A 27,004-nucleotide genomic window follows, 5' to 3' on the forward strand; every position below is an offset into this window, starting at 1 on the left:
CTGGATCTTCTGCTCGCAACTTGGCAGTGAAAGACATAGTGATCGTGGACACACCCAGCAAAACAAAGTTTATGTGGTCTCTGGCAAGAGTTGAAGAAGTTTACCTTGGCAATGACTCAATTGATCGTGATTGCCTGCTATGCCTGTGTAGTGGAAAAGTTTTGAAAAGACCCGTGCAGAAGATATACCACCTGGAGACCGGCACTACCACAACTGAGGCCCCAGAAGATGTGGGAACTTAGGAAAAGAAGATGAAGGGGAAGTGGAGGGGCGACCCACTACGCACCTGTTTTCTTTTTCTTTAGTTTCCTTACGTCACCATTAAAGCAACTGTAGTACAACTCAGTACACTTCGAGTTTTATTGCCGTGTGCTTCAGGATCGGCTATGTCGTGCCCATAATACATGTACTAGTTCTTAACAAGGCCAGATTCCGGGCAGAGACGGAAGACATACAAGACCCACATACATAAGGCTACAATGTTTCACCACAGCGAGCTGGACCTTCTTGCTGGGAACAACTATCACTGCAAGCTTAAAATCGAAATTGCTGATACAACCATTGAAATGACGCCCAACTCTGTGAATAGTAATACATGGCAACATCTTCTGTAAGTTCTCCCTGTTATTCCATTTTGTGTTGACATCAGCAGCTAACCTTGGAGTTACTAAACAAGGTAACTCCAAGGTTGATGTGCTGATGAGGTTGAAGCTGATGTGCGCAAAGTATTCACCTAGCCACCACACAGGATTACAGAAGCACACTATAGTCATGACCAAATTTAATTATTTGTGTGCTATGCAAGAGCAATGCCAGAAGAGGTCCACCATTCTTAAATGAAACTTTTGAGTTATCAGTGAAGAGGTTCCTCTTTGTGTGGTACATCTCCTGACATTGAAAAGTAAGAAAAGAATGCTCCAGAAGCCTGGAACAAAGCCAAAGTTTCTGTTTACCACATGCAATGCTCTGATGACTGAGCAATGCAGATGGCTGTCTGCTCCTGTCTACACCCATCAGATTTTCGTGCATGTAAATGTAGCCTCTGCTCTACATTGTAAACAAGTTGCACAACTGAGAGGCTTGATAAACACCACAAACTGGGAGAGTCGACACTCTTGGTGCACTAAACTAGTCACTTGCTATACTTGCATATGATGGCTTTTGGTGCATCATTTAAAAACACTGTGGTAGCATACAAAATGACTGGTAGCATACAAAATGTGCCATAACTTTGGCACATGTAGCACCTTACAGATGGCATTTCAATACCTCAGGGACCGTTTGTATCACCCCGCTGTCATGGCTCAATAGCTATGGCATTCTGGTGTTGCGCACAAGACTGCAAGTACAATTCCGAGCTGCTTCGGCTGCCCTCCAATGGGTGCGAAACTTACATACAGCTGCACATTAAAGAACTCCCGGTGGTCAAAATTAATCAGCCCTGCTATGGTGCCTAGCCTTTGTGTTGCTCTGGGCAATAAACTCTTAATTTGATTTGCTTTTTACTGCCTGTAACGGTTGGACATTGCAACCTGTAGCTGCCTGGGGACTGTAACCATGTGTGTAAATAACAGCCACACTTGTATTTTTGCGTTAATTCATTCATTCGGTGCAATGCAAGGTGGTTATTCGCTACATCTCTGCCCCAATGGTCGAACTTTGAAGGACCTACGAGTGCTTGTAGTGTGGCTGCATAGCACTGCTGCTGCCAGTGCTCGGGAACAGTAGCAAAGGCCCGATGAGGCCAGACACGAACGTAGTGGCGTCCTGCCCACTGTACAGCTCGTATCTGCAACTCCCGCAGCCCGCTGCAGCATGGTGCCATCTGCAGGCATTCAGCCACACCTGCTATGCACTGACTGCAAGGCTGCAATGGAAAGCAAAAATAAAAGAAGCAAGAGGAATTAAAAGCTTATAAAAGATGGTACGGAAGATCTACAAGCTATGACATTATTGACAGATGAAAATTATTCTGCACATGTGAGCAGGGTTTCAGTAGCATTGGATACAAGATCCCAGCAAACAGAGCTAGCTGTAACACAAAACAGGTGGTATTATTCAACACTAAGCAGAAGCTGAAGAGTTTTTCCACTCCTGAAACAGTCACACAAACCATAACCTGTGCCCTTGTCCACAGCAAGCCAAATGACTCAGTAAGAAGTGAGTCATTAACGAAAATGATTTGTTATAGAACCAAAAGCACAAAATATGGAAAAAGTAGATTGCTTCTAATGATAAAACATTTGTCTAATGTTTATTTTGTGCAATGTTTTGTGTAATGTTTTGGCACACAGAGGTGAACATGATGGTCATTAAGACGCAGTTAATTCACACCTACCTATTACCACAGAATGGAAAATTGCCTCCATCAACAATGTATGTTTCTCTCCTTCTTTATCAAATGTCATTCATTCTGTAACACGTCTCCCCCAATAGTTGTTCTGGGCCAGTCCCTCACATATCACTGAATAACAATAACACACTGTGAATAACGTTAACTTGGAGCCTACTGCTGTGCGATATGGCATCCCACAAGGGATGGTACCAGGCCCTTTCCTCTTTTTATTTACATAAATGACTTGCCCTCATGTGTTTCCTCCTACATTAACCTCTGCTGATGATTGTGTTTTTTTGAGAAACAACCAGCACTATGATAATAAAATCCTTCAATCTGACCTTGATGTTATTAACCAATGCTGCAACACATGGATGATGGAACACAAGGAAATGCAAACATATGCGCATATCCCGAACATCATCTGTTTCGCCAATTTACTACTTAGCTAACACTCCTCTGGATAATGTGTTCTCGTACAAATACCTCGGCATTCACATTACATCAAACCTGTCTTGGACATTTCACATTTCATATGTAATTAACAACGCTAATCGAATATTGGGGTATCTCCGTCGCATTCGTAAAAGAACCTTCATCCTGAAAATTAACCATGCACAAAACACTGATTTGCCCAAAATTAGAATATGCTGCCTCAGTCTCGGATCCAAGCCATGCAAACTTCATTCATTCACTACAAACGGTTCAAAATACCTCTATGCGCTCTGTTCACGTGACGTCATGAGGAAATAAGCCCTCAACTGGTCCATAGACGAAGGATACCAGCTGTGAATTGTCTCCAATCTTGCTCCGCCACGCAGTTGCACACCTGTTCTGCCTTGTCTCACATGACTATCATGTGCAATCAACTGATTTCATTTCATTATGTGCATTTTCAACTGTGCAAGCAGAACTAAAAGCATGTAGTGGAAAAGTGTAAAATTCTGATAGGCTCAACGCTTAGTGCTGACATTGTCCACGTGTTTTATAAAGAAATAAGAGACGTGGAGGAGATAGCGCCTGTAAGAAGGGTAGTGAGGGGAGAAAGAAATCACTCTTTCGTCTTTGAACTTTGAGTGGTGTAGGGGCATTGGACGTTTCCGGCCAAAGAGTTGGCGTCTTTCTTGAAAGCTCTCAAGTGGCTTGTCGGCATCACGCTCTTTCACTGGAAGTTTATTTCCAAGCCGCTAGAAACCAGTGGGGAACGTACTGTTGACGTGCTTGTGAACGTTCCCATTTTGATGTCCAAGAACAAACAGCCAGGCCATGGCAAGTGCTCCTTGAACTTTTGTGCCACAAATTCATCAAGCAACTGCTGAATAACCATGCTTTTCATACCACAGACAAGAATTCAGTTGCCAAGATGTATGCAAAGAAGCCGCTGTTGTGAAAGCTGCTAAAATTGTAGTTTGCCAAGTGGATTGCTGAATTCTTGACCTGATGAGGTAAGTACTGCAAATAAAGGCTCCATTGTTAAATGTCCCATGTGGATGTGGTTCACCTGTAACAAAATTTGTGTCATGGGAACAAAATCTCGTAATGGGTGTATTGCTTGCATCACATGAAATAATCGCGATATAAGCACTTGAGCAGTGCTTTGTTAGTATGCTCGTCGAACTAAGTAAAATATAGTGCAATATGCAACTTGACAATCAACGTGAGTAGCGCAACTCGGGCACGGTGAGTACGTTTCAGCAGCCTTCTCAGAGACGGCGTAGTGTCAGCTAGCAGCTCCACGCCATAAGTGGCATGTGAACCGATGCATCCACGGCGGTCCCATCGTGTGGCACCAAAATAGACAGACAGTTTTATAAAGGAGGCATTGGTTTTACTTGACTGCCAGCCACACTTTTTTTGTGTGTGTGAGTGTGTTATCCTGGCATGCAACATGAAGGGTTGACTTACAATTGTGCAAACACTGTAGAAAGTGCTGCCAAAAGTTAGTGTGAGCAGCTCCAGAACAAAAATAAGTTGGCTGTTTGTATCCCACCTTGGAAGGCATAACCAGCTACACTTGCCACTGCTGATAAACACACTGCTCCACTTTGGTGGCTGCTCTCTGTTGCAAGAAGCAACTTGAAAGATGCATTTGCCAACAACCACATGTCAATCAACGAGGCTAGTGCGAATACTCAAATGTCTTGAATATACGAACGCAGATTTCAGTACTCTAGTTCGGTCTGACACAAGTTTAATATTTCCAAAATTTCGAAATTCGAAACAATAGAATTTTTCCTCATGTAACCTACCCGAAATGATAGTTTCACTGCAAACAAATCTTTCCTCATTCAAGGTGGCAGTCACCGGCTAGAAACACAATATGCTAGAGAGACGAAAAATTCGTGAACATGGGGTGTTGCTGGAGCCAACGTTTTGACAAGCGGACTTGTCTTCTTGTCCGCTTGACAAAATGTCGGCTCCAGCGACACCTCATACTGACAAATTTCGCATCTGTTCAAGCTACCATCTTCCCCTGAACTTCTGCCTTTTTTTAATGTGCTAGAGAGGCTATACAGACTGGAATAAAGTGCCTCAGAGAGGCCTGTCTAAGGCCCTTCATTCCTGCTTACATAACCTCTATTAAAAATCTTTTGTCATTTATACACCTGAAAAGGTTGCTTCACTACCATCTTCCCCTGAACTTCTGCCTCTTTTTAATGTGCTAGAGAGGCTATACAGACTGGAATAAAGTGCCTCAGAGAGGCCTGTCTAAGGCCCTTCATTCCTGCTTACATAACCTCTATTAAAAATCTTTTGTCATCTAATCCACCTGAAAAGGTTGCTTCACTACCATCTTCCCCTGAACTTCTGCCTTTTTTTAATGTGCTAGAGAGGCTATACAGACTGGAATAAAGTGCCTCAGAGAGGCCTGTCTAAGGCCCTTCATTCCTGCTTACATAACCTCTATTAAAAATCTTTTGTCATTTAATCCACCTGAAAAGGTTGCTTCACTACCATCTTCCCCTGAACTTCTGCCTTTTTTAATGTGCTAGAGAGGCTATACAGACTGGAATAAAGTGCCTCAGAGAGGCCTGTCTAAGGCCCTTCATTCCTGCTTACATAACCTCTATTAAAAATCTTTTGTCATCTAATCCACCTGAAAAGGTTGCTTCACTACCATCTTCCCCTGAACTTCTGCCTTTTTTTAATGTGCTAGAGAGGCTATACAGACTGGAATAAAGTGCCTCAGAGAGGCCTGTCTAAGGCCCTTCATTCCTGCTTACATAACCTCTATTAAAAATCTTTTGTCATCTAATCCACCTGAAAAGGTTGCTTCACTACCATCTTCCCCTGAACTTCTGCCTTTTTTTAATGTGCTAGAGAGGCTATACAGACTGGAATAAAGTGCCTCAGAGAGGCCTGTCTAAGGCCCTTCATTCCTGCTTACATAACCTCTATTAAAAATCCTTTGTCATTTAATCCACCTGAAAAGGTTGCTTCACTACCATCTTCCCCTGAACTTCTGCCTTTTTTTAATGTGCTAGAGAGGCTATACAGACTGGAATAAAGTGCCTCAGAGAGGCCTGTCTAAGGCCCTTCATTCCTGCTTACATAACCTCTATTAAAAATCTTTTGTCATTTAATCCACCTGAAAAGGTTGCTTCACTACCATCTTCCCCTGAACTTCTGCCTTTTTTTAATGTGCTAGAGAGGCTATACAGACTGGAATAAAGTGCCTCAGAGAGGCCTGTCTAAGGCCCTTCATTCCTGCTTACATAACCTCTATTAAAAATCTTTTGTCATTTAATCCACCTGAAAAGGTTGCTTCACTACCATCTTCCCCTGAACTTCTGCCTTTTTTTAATGTGCTAGAGAGGCTATACAGACTGGAATAAAGTGCCTCAGAGAGGCCTGTCTAAGGCCCTTCATTCCTGCTTACATAACCTCTATTAAAAATCTTTTGTCATTTAATCCACCTGAAAAGGTTGCTTCACTACCATCTTCCCCTGAACTTCTGCCTTTTTTTAATGTGCTAGAGAGGCTATACAGACTGGAATAAAGTGCCTCAAAGAGGCCTGTCTAAGGCCCTTCATTCCTGCTTACATAAACTCTATTAAAAATCTTTTGTCGTTTAATCCACCTGAAAAGGTTGCTTCACTACAGGGCGTGCTCGCTATGCCACAAAACCACCTTTTCAAAGAGAATACACAGTGCCATGAAGCAACGCCTCAAGGTCAAGTGTACATGTTACCTACACCCCGATGAAATATTTTTTCAAGTTTCAGAGCGTGTTGTACATGTGAAGTAAGCTAAATTTTAGTACCTAACATATTTTACTGCATATAACTTGCACCCACAACTACAACAGACCAGGAAGAAATGGGCATGTACAACTAAGAAATAACTGTGTACAGTCATGTTTTGGACACTGTATCTAGCTCTGTTTCTCTGACATATCCGCGCATGGTATCATTAAAAATGGCCGCCATGAAGATAGCATCATTCAGCAAAGCTGTACTCCATAGTGTCATGTCCGCTGGCAAGATGGCCAGTCTTTAGAGTGTTATACAATCACTACGAATAGGTTTGCATTGATGCAGCACTAAATCATAATGTTAGTGGAGAGCATGTTGCAAAGAAGCACTGGTTAAGTTTAGCAGATGGCAGATAATCGCCAGATGAGTGTCGCTCATCGGTGATCAGGCCAGAGATCATGCAGAGGTTAGACTGAGGACCACAGAAGTGGCAAGCAGGCCTGTCAAGTTTGTCAGTGCACTTACACAATAGGACTGGTTTAGTTCAAAACGATGACCTGGCAGTCTGGGTGAATTGGTGCTGCATAATGTTTACACAAATTAACACAACTCCAAAAGAACGACGAAACCGAGAAGATAACAGAGACAGGAGTGGTGGAACAAGTAGAGCTCGCATGTAGATGGAAAGCATAGCGCAGCACAGCCTGTGCTCGAAGTTTAATTTCACAGCACCACGACAACACACTCCAGGTGAATGCAAAGCGCTTTCACAACTTCAAACACCATGAAATTTTAGGTACTGACCTAATCACAAGAGCATGCAAGAGCCCATAAATAAATTTTGGGGGCTGCTGCGGTTGCAAAAAACGATTGTATTTTTGCACAAGAATATCTGAGTAACAGAACTTTGAAAAAAACTAACTCCTGAGATGAACCTTCCTTAGCCTTTGCAAGTAAAGGATGAACTTTTTTTAAGATTTGTCAACAACTCGCACTTGTGTCAAGGTTCTGTGTTGCTCTATTACTTTTCAAATTCGCTTTGAAGTTATTCCATACTGATTACCATTCGTTTCAAAACAAAAAAGTTATATATTCGCACAAACCTAAATTCAACCCTTCGACCACTGGTGCCCGCAGTACAAAAATTTTTATTGCCTCAGTCTTCCTTTGCAACAGCAAAGAAACCTCATTGCATTGAAAAACATGGATAAAGACTTCATAATATTGAGGCTAAAATATGTGTTGTTCGACTCCCATATAAAGTTATCAAAAGTTAAATACTTCACTATACTGATGATGCTGAAGTTCCTTATATAAAGCTTTAACAGTACGTTGGAATGAAAAATGTATTTGCTTCGCCTCTCCTCAATTTTTTTAACATTAGCAAGGTACAGTGTACGGTAGTCGCTGTAATAGTGAGCACCTTTTCTAGCTGTAGTGCACTTAGGGTAAGTAAAGTAACACACTCGCCTAGAGTTTGCAGTCAGATATATCTTGTAGTAAAGACTGAGAATGATTTAAGCTTTGACTAAAAACAGGCAGTAATGCACTGTGAAAAATCTGTTCCAAGTAATTATTGATTCAACACGATAACTTCAGCTAAGAAGCTTGCAATTTAATCACTAGTCTGTGCACTATATTGAATGAAACAATTTGAGAAACTTAGTCCATCAGGAAGCAAAAACTAAGCTAGATCCTGTAGGCACTGTTACAACAGGAGGTCACTTGTAGGAATTCAGTCACACACAGCGGCTACATATGTTACTCTGTGTAAAACATCTTCAAAGTTGATTTTGTGTAGATGTTCGATTATGTGAGAACCCAGTAGCTCGAAGTGTAACCAGCTAGCACAGTCCTGCATATACAAACAGTGTACAGCCCACCTTATGGAAGAAGTGGCAGTAGTAGGTGCGCACGTGGGATACCACAACCCGCCGCAAGCTGTCGACACCGAGCACTTCAGCCAGCAGAGCCAGCTCGGAGACATGCACCTCCCGTGGAGGGGTAGCCGTGCCGCCATACAGGTGGTGAAGGGCAAATACTACTGCACCGTGTGTGAACCTGCAGCATTCAAAACAAACAAGGCACGGTGCTGGATTGAATGCTTTAACTATCTGTAGCACGTCAACTATGATGTTAGGGCCCACCTTATAAATATTGGCACATATGTTTTGTAACTCAATACACTTTCCTGCACATAGGTCCTCCTAAAAGGTGTGCTCGCAAACTTAAAGTGTGAATGACATTAAGAGCTTGAAAGCTCCCATGTGAATTACGTGGTAAAGGAGAAACCATTTTTCTCGGCAACCGGTGTGCCAATTTCAGTTAGGTTTGTTGCATTTAATATAACGAGTCAAGCTTTAGAGACTACCATAAAATCTTGAGCAAGTGCCCTTCCTTCAGCAAGTCGAAATTACCGGCAAAATGGAGGGGGGGGGGCTTTTCCGGAACGGCACCAAAATTCAATATGGTGGCAGCAAAGTTTTCTCGCCAGAAAAAAAAGAACGGAGTGCATGTGGACTTCCCTCAGAAGTCTTCTCGCTCTCATTCATGGCATGGTGCAGTAATTACAACGACGGCTTAAAAACACAACCACAGTTGCAACGGGATCAGACCGCAGGAAGCGGAGGGCATAGACACGTCTCTGATGATAAGCCAATGCGACAGCTCTAAGCAACAAACACTGATCTTGGAGGCTTAACTTTCAGTGACTACATCATCATAGGCACCATCTTGGGATGCTGATCTTTAAGGCCATGCTTTTGCTCGTGGGACCCTGAAAAGCCTCATAGGTGTCTTGTGCTAAGTTTATGGTGCAACCATTGTGTGGAGAAAAAAAAAATCAAATTTTCAAGGTAAATTTCAGGTGCATAGCTGCTTTGAGATTGCACTGTTAAGCAGAACTGGATGGGATTCAAGCAGGCCAGTGTTGCGTGGGCATGGTGCATGACCGGAGTGCAGAGCAGGAGGGCGTGAGGGCGGGGCGGGTACGTGGAAATTTGAAGTTAGCAGAGAAATTGGAGGGGGTGCTTGCTCAGGATTTTACACATAGCAAGCAATATTTTAATTAGGCCACCTATATTTAATTCTTGAAAATTGCAAAAAGAAACTACACTCTATTTGGTAACTCTGCATTGAAAACAGTATCGAAGTGTAAACTGGACCAAATAATACATTTCAAAGGGGCAAACATGATGTATTATACACAACTGTGCAATATACCACTATTTCATGAAGAGGACTCGCGAGTATACCTTGCAACAATGTAACACAAGCAGTAAATTCATATAGCATATTGCTTTGATCATGCGTATATAGAGAATGTGCGGTATAATTGGGATGAATCAGTCAACAAGGTTCTGAAAGCACCCAAGCGCCCGTTAAGTGCTCCCAGTACCACCCACCACAATAGATAAAATTTTCGTCCACCATATAATAACCTACAAGTACTTAATATTAATGCTAGAAGCCTACAGAACGAGCTAACTGACTTCTTAGCACTCATTTTTTGTCACTCTCCTCATATTATTGGTGTAACAGACATGGTTACATGAGGACATACATGACGATGAAATAACACCTCTCGGTTATAACATAAAGGCTGACAAGAAACAGTGTCAAGAAGGTGGCGTAGTGCTTCTTCTAAAATCTGAACTCAATAATAAACTTGTTGACTGGATAGCTAGCTTTCTCACTGACTGCTCTCCGTATTCATTGTATAATATGGCTTTTGCTGGCACTTAACAGCCTTTACCTTTCACAGTGATGCATTCCTTATTTCATTTGTCCTATGAGCGTAGTTTGGGGCGCAAGGGGAGTTCGTCCGCAGTCAAAGCGCCCCCTGGCATCGAGCGGCCGCTGCTGCGGGTTTGTCAAGCGGCTGATCTCAAGACAAAGCTTGCTGAACCATGACACCTGGCTGCGAATTTGTTGTTGTGGAGCTGCTGCTTTGCGATTATGTCGCGTACAATTATTTTCAACAACTTACATCAGATTTTCAATACATAACCAACAGCATGGTCACTAGGCTGATTTGGTCACATGTGACACATTATAACTTGTTAGCAACCAAAATAATGCAACGGTTTTTATGCAGGATGGTGGATGATATTCTTGACTTCAATCAGAGGGATTTAAAAAAAAAATGAAAAACTGGCCTTTCTGAGAAAACTATTTTCAACCTTCGGCGTTTTTGGTAAATCACTTATGTTTAAGCACAATTATGGAGTGAAACGGAGCGTTATTAAACCACCGAAGTTATTTTAAAAGATAATGCTAATATGAAAGTTAATATGTACCGATTTTTATCATCCTCAGTTTCACTTGTTTGCAGGAATAAATCCCTGAAATACCAGTATTTTGTGCGATTTGCAATGTTTGTGATTTTTTTCTTCAAAAGTGCTCCGACAAGTAAGGGAAATAAAAGACTCGTGCAATTGTATTTCACTTGTTCTTTGAGGGGAATAAATATTGTGACCAAGAAGTGCACCGTTTTTCCCTAGGTGCGCTCAAAATTCAGAAATCGCGAAATGGGCAGAAAAGTGTTTCCTGCGGCCAAAATTTACATATATCTTTTTTCAGGTGAACAAAATTTTTTTTTCGTAATACTAACTTCGAAACCATTGTTCTGGGTCTAGTGCCTAGGCCTACAGCAAATTTCATCAAAATCGGGAACAGTGACCGGGACCTCGTGCTCGATCTTATCTGGACACACCCTGTAACATTATCCAAAGAAACTTAAGTATGGTTAAACAAATAGATTTTCAATACATTTAGTGCACACATTTGTTATTTCAGGAGCAATTTCACAACATAGAAAAAAATCATAATCTGATATATTTACCAAGTCATTTTAAACTGTTCCAATCTCTGAAAGATTTAGGAAAGAATGAGTAGTAAAAAAGTTCTACATTTCAAGGTAGAAATCTTTTCGTTGTTATCAGAGTGAGTGGATATGTAGTCTGGTTCAAGAAGGTAGTTGGAATGATTGATAACTGTGTTACAGTTATATATTTGGGGCAATAGTTTAAAAAAAGTGTGCGCTAAATTGCAGGTTAAAGAATTGAAAAATAAAAAAAATTGCAGGTCCCAAGTTAAAACACTGTTTCCTACAGCGAGTAAAATTGAGAGCTACTTCTTGAGTGCAAATAATTTCATTCAAATCAATGCAGCAGTTGTCTGAAAGAAGAAATTACTGTACTTTACATGTATTTTAATAGCAAAATCGGAGCTGGCGTCAAGAAAAAACTTCCTCTGAAGGTTGAGGCCGTCACCTTCAGACAACAACAGGCTAAAATAAAGCTGACATAGTTAACCAATAAAGGCAATGCAAAATCTATGCAGACATTACACCTAAATTCACGAGTACAATTTATGCCAGCTACGATCTCTAAATGTACTGCAAAATTTCTGCAAGCATTTTTGCAACTTACTTCCCTTCAAAGCATGGTAGTTGTGCCCAAAAACAATTGCATTAATCAAGAATGGCACAAGTAGTGAATGCTGCGTACATTGAAAAATAATTATGAATAGCAAAGTCAGTCAATGAAATGACCAAGAATTTTGAAAGCAAACTCTAAAGTGCTTATTGATAAAACTGTGAAAGTCAATATTTTTTTTTTCTATACTGACCGTCTCATGAAATTCGTGCAATAATTTTCTGAGCTGACCCAAAAATTTAAAAGGCAGCAACAACACTGAATGGCATGTGAAATATTTATAACCTGTTTAGCTGTAAACCTGCACCCAAAGGGGGGAGGGAATTTAAAATAGCCATTACACAAAGGCCTGCCTTACCCATCCATGCTAATTGTCTCACTCTCCTCAGTCGCAAATTCCTTCCTGAAGATAAGTGAGAAGTAGTCGGACCGTGATGCCAGAATAAACCTGTAAAAAATTAAACAAATGAGACTCGCTAATTATAGAGTCAACAACAGGCCACAGGCTCCCCTCCTGGTGGCACCCTCCCACAATTCTCACAATATCTCAGCTCTGCAACTGTACTTTCCCGAGAACCCAAAGTAGCACTCGTACCACATTGGTTTACCCAAAGTTTCTTGTCAAGTCATTCAAGTTGCACAGTTTAGTTAGTGGCTGGCACTGTTTAAAGGGACACAAACAAGAAAATAATCTGGTCTATATCCGTAGATTCCACTATAACACCAAGAAACCCCACTTTTACCGTACTCCGCTTGGTAGACCACAAAAGAAGAGATGAAAGATGGGTTGCGACACTGGCTCGCACCAGAACAAGGAGACGTCAGACTTTAAGGCATCTAATATAGTGTAGTTAATTTTTAGCGATAAAGATAGACTACACTGGAAGCCAAAGAATGAACTTGGCAAGTTTAAGAACTCTTACCAAGCCGCAATAGCCCAGACAAAAAAACAGATGGAAACATGGGATGTCACATTCACAGACTGGCACTCAAGTTGTTGTACTAAAAAAATTTTGACCTTCATTTTACCCTCCCATTACCAATCCATTACCACAAAGTTAACGAAAACAGAGTTTTTGAAAAACACTTTGTCAGACTTGAATTAGTGCTTCCCTTTACTGTGTCTAAGGTAAGAAATATGGGGACTGAAACACAAAGGTGTGTCGTGCATTGCGTACAACGGCTAAAGATACTGCTAAAGCTTTCAGTACATTCAATCTTTGCTGCATTCTAGCCGTCATCAATACCTATGAGTACCAGTTCCTTCAAAGCAATGCCAGAGAAATTCATATACTAGTACTCTGCACAGTAAGTAGTGCTACCTATAGTTTTTCCAGGTGTACTGTCATGACTAAGAGCCCCTCGGGAGGCAGAAAGACGACGAAGAAGTGTTCTAATCGGCACGAGCGCGTGCGTGAAAAAATTCTAAAGCTTGCGGCACGGAAACCGAGCTGTGAAAGAACACAAAGAGGAGTGAGCTGGCATGGTCTGGGTGGACTCAGTAGAGGAAGGTTGCATTGCCAGCAAACGCACTGGCAACGAGAGCGAAAGGCGTTCGGGTCTGCCGCCGGTGACATGGGCGTCTCGAGGTGCAGCCGGCAAACACGACGGCATTCGAGCAAGGCTCCTCGGAGATGCAGCTACCGCGCACCGCGAGTACAAGCATTCCTGACCCAAGCTCCCTTCTGCAGCAGACTGCCAAAGGCAATCCCTGAGCGCCACATCAGCGGTGGAATGCCACACTGTGTGAATGACGATGTTAGGCATAAAGTGCCTAGCAGTCAGGGCAGCGGACGGCCTGCTTGTACAGGCAACGATGACGGCGGACTCGTAGGACTACAGACTGGATTCCGAGATCGACGAGGGCATCGTGGGCTACTAGTGATGACCGAGCGGATTGGACTTTGGCAACGAACCAAGTCATCTGTAACAAGTAGGTCGGCCCGAAGCAAAAGCAGGTGTAAGGCGAGCGTTGAGATACTATAGTTAGGACAGTTTAATTATTAGTAGAGCTGTGCGAATAGCAAAATTTTGGGTGCGAAGCGAATTCGAATATTGAAGTGTGTGTGCGAATCGAATCGAATATTTTTCCAATGTTTCTTGAATATTTCTAGAATATTTTTCGAATACTTCGAAGCAAAATTGCAGAAAAAAATAAAATGTTAGAGAGGATTCCTAAGCATATTCTTATGAGATAGCAACATGAAAGTGTTTCTTTTCGCTAGGTTGATGAAGCGCTGGTGGGGTGGTGTTTCATAGTTCTCTTATCAAGAATGAGGCAATGTAGAGGCCAAATTGTATTTATGTACATGATTTGGTGCAACCAAAGTGTTGCCGACAACACTTTACACGTGATAGGCAAAGATGCCATTTCCTCAGCCTCTCCTCCTCTTTCAACTTCTGTGGAAGCCCAACTGATGTGGTGGACAAGGGTGTGCTCCCTTCAAGTTCGGAGTTCCAAATCTGCCTCGAAGAAGTCAATATATAAGAACATCTGAAATTTTGGATGCTAAAAAGCTTCGGCTTCCGATTTTTCGGACTTCCTGCCCAAATTTCACGTGCAAAACAGCATTAATTGAGCCCCCACCTCTGCCACATCTTTCTTCTCCATGTTGGAACCAGCGTTTTCTTGAGTTAATACATTTGCGACCGTAGCGGAGCTTAAAAGGCAGCTTTGCCGCAATACCGGGGTGTGATGAGGTGAAGCATATTGAAAAATCTAGGGACCACTTTTAATCGGACACAGACCGTCTCTTGACAAAGTTCGACCGTAACGGAGCTTGAAAGGCAGCTTTGCCGCAATACCGTAGTGTGATGAGGTGAAGCATATAGAAAACCTAGGGACCAGTTCCACTCGGACGTTGACTGTCTCTTGGCAAAGTTCGACCGTAACGGAGCTTGAAAGGCAGCTTTGCCGCAATACGAGAGTGTAATGAGGCGAAGCATATTGAAAATCTGAAGGGGTTATTTTCAATCGGACGTGAACTCTGTTTTTGGGAAGTTCGAATAGTTCGAATAGTAAAATTCCAGTGCTAATCGAATCGAATAGCAAACACTACTGGAAAAATATTCGAAATTACAAATATTCGCACACCCCTAATTATTAGTGAAGTTTGGATCAACTTTAATTTTGTTTGCAGCTTTTGGTATTTCTGCAGATTTGTATATTTCTTGAGTGCCGTGTATTTTGTTTGATAAATGTGTTTCGACGTACCACGAGTCTTGTCTCGGTCCATCATCGGCAAACACTCGAATCCGTGACATGTACTGGGAGGCCTTTTATATATTTATATATTTTCTGGCCATGGTTATTGTAGTGTCACCGCCAGAGGTACCGTCCGGCGGGCTAAGAAGGCGGCTCAGCGCCGGAGCGCCAACTGCGGGCGCTCCGGCGCTGAGCCGCCTTCTTAGCCTGCCGGACGGTACCTCCGGCGGCGAAACTACAGTTATCACATATGCAACAATTTAAACATGTAACAATTATTCATTAGCATGCAGCCTAGAATTAAGAGGTACATTTCACGGGATCAACACAAGAGGTGCTGTTTTGATTCCTATCGTTTTTTTTGGTGCTTCTGTCTCATAACATCGCATTTCCCCCATCTCTCCTCTGCCAATTACATAAATATATGTGTAATATACCTATGTGCACCGATGTCCTTGCCTTCCACACGAATTGTGACGTCCGTCTCCACCTGCCCGATGAACATCCTGAGCAGGTCGTCTCCCAGCTTGGAGCAAGCACCCAGCCTCTCGGGGCTACAGCCTGACTCTTGCATTCGCTTGTCGATGCTTGACAGGCAACTCACTTCAGACACCTCTGAGTATACAGTCTCTGAATCGTCATCGCCATCTACAGGCGAAAATGGGGGCTGGAAGTGCAAAAAAAAAAGAAGGCATCTTTAAGTTGTATGACCCAATTTCTGGGAACTGCCAGTTGGGCGGGAGTTGCCCCACAGGCAGTCTCTGGTCATCAGTGGCAATTTCACAACTGGCAACCCTGGCAAAAATGAACAAATTTGACATGGCTCACTAGCAGTATGGAAAGATCGCCTGTATTCATAAGATCTACATAGAAATATGGTCTGTTGTCGGTCAGTGTGCAAAAATTATTCCAGAACAGTGACTCAAGCAAATATTTCTTTTAACGAGAACTTATGCCAGGCAGTGCAGCTCAAGGACTACAGAATTACGTTACAGCAGGACACATGAACACAGCCGACATGGTCATGCCATTATCACCGCTTTATTAAGAGGCAAAAGGCCAAAGTGGAACGGCAGCAGCTGAAGTGTCCAGACCGGTGTACAGAACTATAGCAGTCTGCGAGACCCTGCATGTCCATCATATGCAACATTCCGGCGATGAAGCCACTGCAACTGTCAGCAAACAGAACACTAGTCCAGGCTGGATGCCACCACCGCCATTCCGCTTTGGTCTTTTGCTCCAATAAAGTAGCATTGAAGACATGGCCATGCCGGCTGCAGTCACATCACACTACAACTTAATTTGCTACCAAGGTTAAAGCATTCAACATTAATCATAAACCTTGGTATCCTCAAGGATATTCAAAGTTTGTACATACCCTGGTTATAGATTCTTTGGCAGTGACTGCAGGGGGCTCTTGGACTTCACCTGTCTGTGCTTTCATCACAGGAATGTCTGGTTCTGGTTTCTTAACAAGCAACGTTGATGGACCTGATGCACTGTCACTTCCTTCAACCACTGCCGCTGCTGTCTCCTCCTCCTCCGCTTTTGGTAGCAAATCCTTTTTTGGCACATCACCTTCTTTGTCACTCTCGTGCTCAAGGGAATCACTGTCCTCCCCACCACATGGCTCAGGCCTGCGAAAGGTCATGGCATAAACATCTTGCGGCAGTGTGGACGACTTTACCGGTAAAGTCCTAGGAGCTGGCTTCACGGGCTCTGGCTTTGTCTTGCGCCGGAGAATAGGGCTCATTGGTAGCAGGCAGACTTCAGAAGGCTGGACTTTTATATAGTCGGCTGTGGCCCGCCTAGGAGAAGACACATCACCCCCAACAACAGGCCTTGTGGGCTGTGGAGTAGTAGGGATCTCCTCTGATACGACCAGTATCTCCTCACGTTCGAAGTGCTCCCACATGCGGTGTTCAACGATGCTTCGCTGTCTCTCCACAGCATTCTCACCCTCTTTTGCAGGATTTCCCTGGTAGTTACTGTAGGCTTCTTGGGCACAGACAACACTGTCGCTGTGCTCATCATTGATGTCAATGAACATAGAAAGCGACAGGGTTCGTGGCATTGTGCGTGAAGACGACTTTTCATCGGGTTGAGATTCTTCATGGCGAACTGCGTTAAAGTCAACATACATGTAACAGGACTGGGGCCGCTTGGATGAATCGCTATCTGCCTTGGACTTGCTTGACGGTGATCTCTTTTGCACCTGGCCAGCACTGGCGTCTCCATTAGCATCTATGTACATATATAAAGAGGAACCCTGGTTTGAGGGCTCTCGCTGCGGCTGAGATTGCTTTTCTTCTGCTCTTGTTCTATTCATGTCAATGTAAAAGGGAAACAAAGCACCAGATGAATGGCGTCCCTGGCTGGGCCTACTTTCACTTGGTTCTATGGCACTTCTTGAGGGTGCTTCCCCTGTCTCATTGAGGCTGTCATAAGCCACTGTCTCAGTTACTGATGTATTCTGGGAAAGAAAGCCGGAATCATTCATTCCAAAGGCACCAGCAGAGCCCTCCCTTTCCCCCAAATGACTGGCAACCTTGGGTGTCCGGGGAAGGCATTGGTATGAGACTGGCATAGGAGCAGACGATTTTTCATGTAAGAAGAACGCCGGCATCGGAGCCAATGACTTTCCATCTTGCTCTGTACACAATTTTGCATCTGCCTTACGATCATCCACGGCTTTTGGTCCTGCATTTGCTCGTTCCTCCTCACACTCCCGAGCCCCAATCAGAGCTGTAGCCTCATCCCCATTCCATTTTTCAATGGCAACCTCGAGCGGCATCTGGCTCTGCAGATCAAACGTACCACTCCGCACCATGCTGCTGTTCATGCTGACAGAACACTCGTCCCGGCTCTCCGATACGTCATCGCAAGCCTGACTTTCGTCGTACACTTGGCTGCTGTCACATAAGCTATCCAAGGGCTCTTCCATGTTACTGGTTGTTGGGGCATGGCCCTCTGTGCAAAGGCCATCACTGTCACTTACGAAGCATGCACGGAAATTCTCCAGTGAATCTTCAGCACCCATTTGACCTAATGAACCACTTGGAGCATCATCAACGTCCCCGCCTGGCCCACTGGGTGCAGTGTTCTCTGCTGCTCCTTGAGTTCCTTCTTCAGTATTTGTCTCGCCAGTCATGTCCTGAAAGTCTTCGTCCCCACCTTCATCGTCAGTGGACGGAGGGCCATCCTGAGCACATAGGGCCCGAAGGATGTCATGTTCCTTTTTTCTAATGTCATCATCAGAGTAGACACTCCTGCAAGGAACACCAAATGGGACAGTAATTGTTCAGATGTACAAGCTTCTGCACAAAACAAGGCACAACACATTCTTCACTCTCTCTCTCCCTCTCCGACACTTTAGACAAGAATAACTGCCACTTCAGGAGTCAGTACTTGCATTATTGAGATCTCACATTCACTTTTGACACTTTCTTATAGGAGAGGGAATATTATGCAACGCTGAATATCTGCTTATAATTTGCAAAAGGCAGCATGGACAACTTGTTACTTACACAAGAGAAGCAAATAGCTTGAAATAAAGATATGAAATTGATATAACAATTAATCCCGCAGCTATATAACCTATATAAAGCTATATAAAGCAGCTATAATTTGATACTACAAATGAAATCAACACAGGCACCAATTTACTTTAGGCTGGCCAGCTCAATTATGCTAGCAGTTTAAATGAGTCTGGAAGTGGTTACAAAAACATTTCTGCAGTTACAGTAATCCCTCATTATAATGAAATCGCTTTACTCGAAATATCACTTTGTTCAAAATTTCTTCTGGTCCCTACCCAAATGCATACATATTATGCCACATTAGTTGAAGCGCATGAAGAGCTTGACCTGCTTAGAACGAAGTGGAAAGTGGAGGCGCATGCAATGTAAAATTGATGCCACTAACAAAAACTCTTGTTTTGCAAACTTCACGGCTGCACACCTTGGGAAAAATATCACCCAGTTATCATGCAACGCCCCTACTGTGAAACCGATAAGTTTTCACGTTTGCGTTGTGTGCCCACAATGAGCAGTTAATCGTTTTTTGAATGCAACAAACACAACCTCAGACTCGAGCCATGGCATTTGTGGCACTTTTCAGCGTGAAACTCTCGTAGCATTCCCTGATATCCACACGCCCCCTATAAAAGCCAGGATCCTCCTCATTCACTCTCCAGTCTGTGAGCTGTTCAGACACCAGTCACTGCTCTCGCTCGCCTTCATGTCAACTCCTCGCCTCCTTGCTGCCAGTTTCGACATTGCTGTTCCTCCAAAGCTGCCCTCCTGAGCCCAAACTTCCACCAATGGGTTCCCTTCCACAGTTCCTGCTTCTAGCATGGCTCCAATCACCTTTTTTCTGCAACAAGTGAACCCGAAGCCAAGCCTGCCATTTCAACCGTCGCTACAACCAGTGCACACGAGGAAAGTGAGATACCTTGACAACATTTTGGAACTTCTGTGTCGCCCACCGTGTTCAATCACTTTTGCGCCAACGGCGAGTGCCTGTGAATCCGTGCTGCAGGCCATGTGATGGTGTTTTTCAGAGTGCTTCGTTAGGCATACCTTGAGTGTGTTTTTGGTCTACAGTGATAAATGGCTCTGCCAGGCTGCGGGCGAAAGTGTCCGACTTTGGAGCAGAAAGCACTGCTAATAAAAGAAGTGGTAAAAGGCAGCCGGCAGAAACTGACATTGCGAGAGAATTCAGCATATCGCTGTCTACTCTGCCAACTACATTGAGAAACAAGGAAGCTGTGCTGGATGGCTTTGAAAAGAGCTTCTCGGCAAAGAGAAAGAAAAATCACGATTTGAAATACCCTGAAGTGGAAGGTGCACTTCTACAGTGGCTAAAGAACACAGGAGTGCAAATCTCCCCGTGCATGGACCTTCACTCACAGCAAAAGCCAAAGCTCTCGCCCTCCAAATGTGCCATAAAGATTTCAAGTGCAGCATTGGCTGGCTTGAGCAGTTCAAGAAACGACACGGCATGGCCTCGAAGTCGACCATTGGCGAAAGCGCAGCCGTGAACCGTGACACTGTAGACTTATGGCGCCAACATCGGCTCCAAGCTCAACTTTAAAAGTATGAAGATAAAGAAATCTACAACCTAGTTAAGGTTGCATTTTTCTACAAGGTGCGACCGAATCACACGTTCACTACCGCTGGCGGATCCTTATCCGGAGGAAAACAGTGCAATGAGAGTGTCCTGGTGCTGTTTGGTGCCAATGCAACAGGCGAGGACAAGCTTCCCTTGTTCATACTGGGGAAGGCAAAGAAGCCACTGTGCTTCTGAAATGCAACTATTCTCAAGGAATGCATCTACAGAAGTAACAAGTGAGCATGGATGATTGCTGCTATTTTTGAAGACTATGTGCGCCTTATGGATAGACTGTTCGACACAAAGAATCGGCAAATGCTTTTTATAATTCCCAATTGTCTGAGCCACAGAAAGATAGACAACATTAAGGCTATTACTTTGGAATTTTTGCCTGCAAACACAACCGCAGTACTACAACCGATGAATCAGGGCATCATTGAGACACCCAAAAGCTGTACTGCAAGGCTCTTTTGCAGCGCAAGCTCGTAGGCTATGACACCACCAAGAGGTACAACATTGATTTGCTTAGTGCACGCCATTTGCTGAACTTTTCATGGGAAGAACTCGCACCTTCAAATGTCGCCAACTGCTTCGCGCACACCGGCTTTTCCTGCGCCGTCGTCAGCGCCCCTGACAATGACCAGCCTGACGACGACTGGACTTGCAGTGATCTGTACAAGGCTATTCATAAAATTACCGGCCAAGAGGTAGAAGGCAACTTTCGCATTGGCTGACTTTCGCCTTTCGACTTTCGCGTTGGCTGACGCTGCTGCTCCTGTGGTTGCCCCAGCGACGGATGCGGAGATAATTGACATTGTTGGTGGCGCCAATGAGGATGAATAGCCGGTGGACTAAGAGCCACGCGAACTGCCAACTATGGTGGAGACACGGGAGCACCTACGCCTGCTGTGAAATAAAGTTCAATACATGGGTGGCGAGCCCAGACTCGTGCAATGCTTGGTCAAATTGGAGCAGGGGTTGCTCGCACAGGCAAGAACTTGAAACGGCCAAAGCTTACCGCCTTTTTTCTGCACCTGAATAAAATTTTGCTTCACTGAATATATAGGGTTTCGAATTCCTCGCACTTGTGGCACAATTAAAGCGCAACTGCTTTAGCTCTTCTCGAGTGGTCCCATATATCGAAATACTGCTTATAACGAATTTTTTTGCCATCCTGCTGACTTCGTTATAACGAGGGATTACTGTACTTTAGACAGCGTATAGAAGCTGTAAGCAAACTGGGTTGAACTTTAGAAGACGCAAGTGCAATTGCTTATAGTGCACCATTTCCTAACGACAAAAATGGTCAAGCTAAAGGCAAAACCTTTTGACAAGCACAGGAACAAAAAAAATGAATATGCACCTACTCATGCCTTGGTAATTAACAAAAAGAATGTCATGCACAAACCAGATACAAATTTGTCAGCACAGACTACAGCAGAACCTCGGTAATGCGATCACGGCTCGTACGAATTTCGGGGTGATACAAATTTTTTCGTAGTCCCGGCCAAGGCCCATTAGCCTGCAATGTAATGGAGTACGGTTGCTGCGAACCGTTTTCACCCCGCGACATTTAACAATAACGTACGCTGCTGCGCCGGTTCGAACAGGTGCTGCTTGCGCTGTCGCGAAAGACATGGCAATCGCATGCAGCCGCTGGAGTCCAAGAGCCACGCTGCCAGTTTGTCAGAGTCAACCATAAACACACCATAAACCATAAACCATTCACATCACGCTGCCAGTTTGTCAGAGTCAACCATAAACAGCGCATGGTATCCTCAGAGATTGTGCACACAAATCTTGAAGGCCCCAGTGCGCCTTCGCGTGCCTTCGTGTTTAGATTACAGACGGCGTTGGCGCCGTCGTTTTTTCTCCATCCCCAATGCGTGCTGCTGTGCTCGAGGCAGCCATGCTGTACTGTGTTTACATGTGCCTGCCACGTCAATGCAAGCCATGTCCTTGCAATCAGACATCCTATGAAAGGTGGACGAGTACCGAAGTGGAAGTGGATGGTCTTGGTGAAGGAGCTAGGCCTCCCAACGTCAACATGCACAATTGTTGGAGATGCACATACCTGATTTGGACGGGAGACACTCGAATTTTGAGCAAACCTTACGAAAAACAGCCCCCACACCACCGCGATAAGAAAATAACAACAAAGGACGGCAGTTCTAAAATTTTCTGACCTTCATCCATCGTGTGCAAAGTGCTCCTGAGGTCCCTTTCGCCGCAGTACTCTGGTGTCATGCGGAAAAGCGTACTAAGCTTAGGAAGGGGCTATCAGCTGTCACTGGTCATAACGCATCTGGTTCCGGGCAAGCGCCTTATATTTACGACTACAAATACGATCATTGACATCTAGAAAATTTATTAGCAATCATTCTGAGCTGTTCATGATGTTGCTGCAGCCCTGAGAAACAATAAATGAAAACGCATGCAAGCTTTCTTTTGTCACATACTGATTTTCCACATTTTCTGGTGATACGAATTTCGGATGATACGAATATTTTTCGTTATCCCGCAAGATTCATATCACCGAGGTTTTACTGTACATAGCTGTTTCAAGAATATGAAGGTGTTGTTATGCAGAGCATTAATGACGCATTTCTTCATACATTATAAGGTTACACTGCATGACAACACCAGTGCACACTAAACATTTTCAAAACACAAGTATGACCTACACTTTCTTTCTCAGGGTACCAGCACCTCATTTTGACTGCCATTTTGTAATTACAGTAAAACCAACCACACCAGAACAGTAGCAGCTTAGTACATCCAATCTATTATCTCCTCTCATCTCACAATAATGCAAACAGTAACATATGTTAACTTGTTCAACCAATTAGGAAAACTAGCAGCAACAAGGTAAAAATACAGCACGGTACGGCTAGTATCGTACCTGCAAATCTACACGTACCTTATCAGAAAATTTGGCTTCTGGCCGTGAAAGCAGTCCTGCCATGGGCCAAAAATGTGCATTATCCCACAAGCTGATTTATATTTATATGCTCCTGCCCTAGACTTCACGAATGTATTATGACAACCGCGACACTGAAACAACTTCTTCGACATCTTGAGACACACTAACTGAGTTGAGAGATGAGCCCTAGACTTTAAAAATATTTGAACTTCACAAAGTTTCCTTATGAATCATCTTATTCTATGAAAAACAAAATTTCAGATTTTTGAAGACAAACATACTTTCATGCTTTGAACTTTGCAAGCAATCTGTAACAGGCATTTGTCTGCAAAAAGCAATGCTGTTCATTTGTAATGCGTAGCTGAGCTCATATAGACCGCAAATTTACGACTCGCAGGCTGAATGAAACGTTTGCATTTGCAAAAAACCGTGCCCTCCTTTAGAAACTGCAATTAATTTCAACTAAGGGGCCCTATAACACGTCTCAAACCTCTAGTTTTTATTTGCAGATTGCATAGACTGAAGAATCAACAGATAAATACAGCAAGAATGGCACCGATAGGGGCGCACAATCCGAAGTCATTCAGCCTAGAACAATGAAAAATAGAGCTGTGTGAATAGCAAAATTTTGAGTGCAAAGCGAATTTGAATATTAAAATGTGAGTGCGAATCAAATAGAATATTTTTCAAATAGTTGTCGAATATATGTCGGATATTTTTTTTTAATACTTCGCAGCGAAATTACAGGAAAAAAGTTGCAGAGGATCCCTAAGCATATTCTTATGAGATAGCAACATGAAAGCGTTTCTTTTGACTAGGTTGGTGAAGCGCTGGAGGCAGGGCCATACCCAGGAATTTTTTTGGGGGGGTGTTTCTGTGTGCAACGGCTCACTTTGGCAACTGGTGGTCGCTGTGAAGGCGTGCAAGTATTTTAGTGTCACTCGAAAAGTTAAGCCCGAAAAAATTTTGGGGGGTGTCAGAGCCCCCCTCAACCCCCCCCCCCCTTTATTACTTTCCTAGGGCTCCAAGTGCAATTACAATTGCATGCAAAGTACTCACAACACGTCTGTAAGGCAATACACGCACCTATGTAGCTGCACACTTTGTTGATGCTGTGAATGATGCTGAAGAATTATAACTGAGCCCTTTGTAATGGGTTGGCAGATTTCAACATTAACTAGTTATGCAATTCATATGGTGTGATGCCTGGTGCGATTCTACACTTCTGCCATGCAATATTACATCTGCTGACATGACTCCTTGCCCGACGTGACAACTGTATAGGGCAGGGGTATCAAAGATGCGGCCCAGCCCCCACATGACTGTCTTCGCCCCATATATCTTTAATTTTCTTAATAAGTATGTTCGTGAGCTACACAGAAATGACTGGTCTGAAGCATTTGAGACCAGTCACACCCACGCAGTCACCGTGTTAAAACATAACCGTGGAACAAAAACTCTAATAATATTTGTTGGGGTTTAACCTTCCAAAACCATGATATGATTATGAGAGACGCCGTAGCGGAGGGCTTCGGAAATTTAGGCCGCCTGGGGTCCTTTAATGTGCACCTAAATATGAGTACACGTGTTGAACAAAAACTCTATATTTCAGAAGCGGCATCCAGGTTTCAGTTATTATGAAGATCAGCACTGATATGTTTCTTGAAACCTGACGTCAAATCCCTTTCATAAATGATCCATATATGAGTTATGAGATAGGCCTTCTTTCAAATGACAACGTTAGCTGACATTTTGTTCAAACTAAGCCCCCTCTCCCCCCGTCCAACCTTCTTCACTGTCTCAGCCCTTGAGGAAGACAATTTCGTGACTGCGGCCCGCTAATTAAGGCAAGTATAAAACCCCTGGTACAGGGTAGTTTTACTGAAGCAGTTTCAAGCACTGGCATGATTCTCTGATAGAAGAGTCGACTGCCACACAGCATACCTGGGTTCGGTTCCGGCTGAAACCCCATTTTTATTCTTTGCATCGATCAGGATTTTTCACTCATGGACAACGCTGGCTTTTCACTCACAACCAACGCTGCCGACACCGACACCGCATTTTCTGCAACACAGGCTCTTTAATTTTATCATGTTAAAATTCAAGGGAAGAAAAAAGACTGCCCTCCATTCAAATTTAGCGGAGTCATGTGCCCCCCTTCTCTCGTCCACTATGGAACACCACACTGCCTATGGCATAGTTCAAAGCGCCTTCGTAGTGGAAGTTAGTGCCCCTCGGTTGCCTGTTTCATCCATTTATTTCACCAACCACGCTGTTAACACACTAAAAAACAATGCAACGCCGCACCCCAAGGAAAACTGTGAGACAAAAAGAATGTGCCAAGGTGAGAAACATCCACCTCTTGAATAACACTCGCAAGCGTTCAAAACAAAGCTGCCCATTAGGGTACAAAAGTGAGTAGAGAAGCTTCCGCATAGAGACAAACCTCGTGTGCGCATTTTTCTATGCTTGGCAGGCCACAGGATAAAAAGCAGCTAGCGCCCCTACCACGTTTTGTTGTTGTAGAGCATTTTTTTAAGAGCATATCTGTTTGTGTTAACACCAAAAGTACAGCAAACACAACAAAACATCTTAAGGAAGATTTTGTGGCAGTAAAGTGATTATCTACAACTTTTGTTCTTAGCCACAATGGACAAGTGCTTCGTGACATCACTTCCATAAGAAATGCTTCTGGTGAGTGCCACTTCGCACTAACGCAGTCATCAGCATTGTGGTGATTTCTCTGCAAGATTAAAATACTAAATATTTTCAAATCAATATTTTTACCAATACCAAAAGCATTTGTAAAAATTAGTCGTTACCCACCAATAAAAAACAGGGGCCTGAAAAGTGTTAGAGGGCTCCTTTATGGGAAGAGATATTGAGCAATGTAGCAATTTGGGTGAGTTGGTAGAGCTTCATCTTAAAACAGTGCACTCACATGATTTTTCTTTCCGTTTTTTTTTTCTTTTTTTTTTCCTTTTCATCTTCATGTGGGTGCACTGTTTTGTGATGACTATTGATGTCCCAAATTCTTGGACAGTAACATTTTACTGACAATGGAACCACTATGAGCAGCTGTCTTTGCACAATCAGCCAGGTAGCACTACATCTCAAGTGAAAGAAACTGCGGGGAGAACATGCAGCATTTTTTTTATCACTTATGCAGTTCCTCACCTGAGGAAGTCTCGCAACAGGTCCTTGTCAAGAGGCACGGCAAACTCATTGGTGCCTTTGCCAGAGACTGCACACTTCTCAACAAGAAGCTTCCAGAAGGCAGGCACCCTCACCAGGAGAACTGCCTTGTGCGCTTTCAACACTAGCCCCTCGGAAGAGTCGCCTGTCGATGACTCGATGGTCACATCCGAAAAGAGTCCGTCTTCGAACAGACTGCAAAAGGAAGCGTCTTCAGTGAGCTCTAGACATGCAAGACAGCATCTGTGCAATGTTCAAAGCAATGAGCAAGTGTCACTGTACTCAGAGGTTTGAGCGATGAGTATGGGAACCAAAGCAGCTGCTGGTTCCATCGTTTGCAATTTCTTGTAGAGCTTATAAAGCCTTACCTTTTCCACAGCACTGCTTGCACATACCCCCTTCATAAGCAGCTTTGCAGCTACCATATCTCTCATAAGTCATGCTGCACCACAGTACCCGGTTTTCATCATATCTAATATATACTGATGGGCTAGTTGGTGAGCCATGGTATCGATGAAGCAGTGCACAAAAGACAGATTCACACACACATAAAGAAGGCGCGAACACAAGCACTGGACTGCAACTGTCGCTTTATTGTTA

At 43.6% G+C, this 27,004-nt stretch overlaps 1 protein-coding gene across 1 annotated transcript in view; it reads right to left on the bottom strand.

Annotated features, from left to right (window-relative positions):
* LOC119391651 (uncharacterized) overlaps positions 1 to 27,004 on the bottom strand; it is an 82,578-nt gene that overhangs the window by 42,543 nt on the left and 13,031 nt on the right. The window contains exons 3-8 of the mRNA XM_037659320.2: positions 26,387 to 26,599; positions 16,553 to 18,443; positions 15,612 to 15,841; positions 12,328 to 12,417; positions 8,415 to 8,592; positions 1,673 to 1,867 (exon numbers count right to left, since the gene is read on the bottom strand). Of these exons, the coding sequence (XP_037515248.1) occupies positions 1,673 to 1,867; positions 8,415 to 8,592; positions 12,328 to 12,417; positions 15,612 to 15,841; positions 16,553 to 18,443; positions 26,387 to 26,599 (2,797 nt within the window). The remainder of the gene's footprint in view (positions 1 to 1,672; positions 1,868 to 8,414; positions 8,593 to 12,327; positions 12,418 to 15,611; positions 15,842 to 16,552; positions 18,444 to 26,386; positions 26,600 to 27,004) is intronic.

The sequence above is a fragment of the Rhipicephalus sanguineus genome, chromosome 1 (genome assembly GCF_013339695.2).
Source record: "Rhipicephalus sanguineus isolate Rsan-2018 chromosome 1, BIME_Rsan_1.4, whole genome shotgun sequence".
NCBI lineage: Eukaryota > Metazoa > Arthropoda > Arachnida > Ixodida > Ixodidae > Rhipicephalus > Rhipicephalus sanguineus.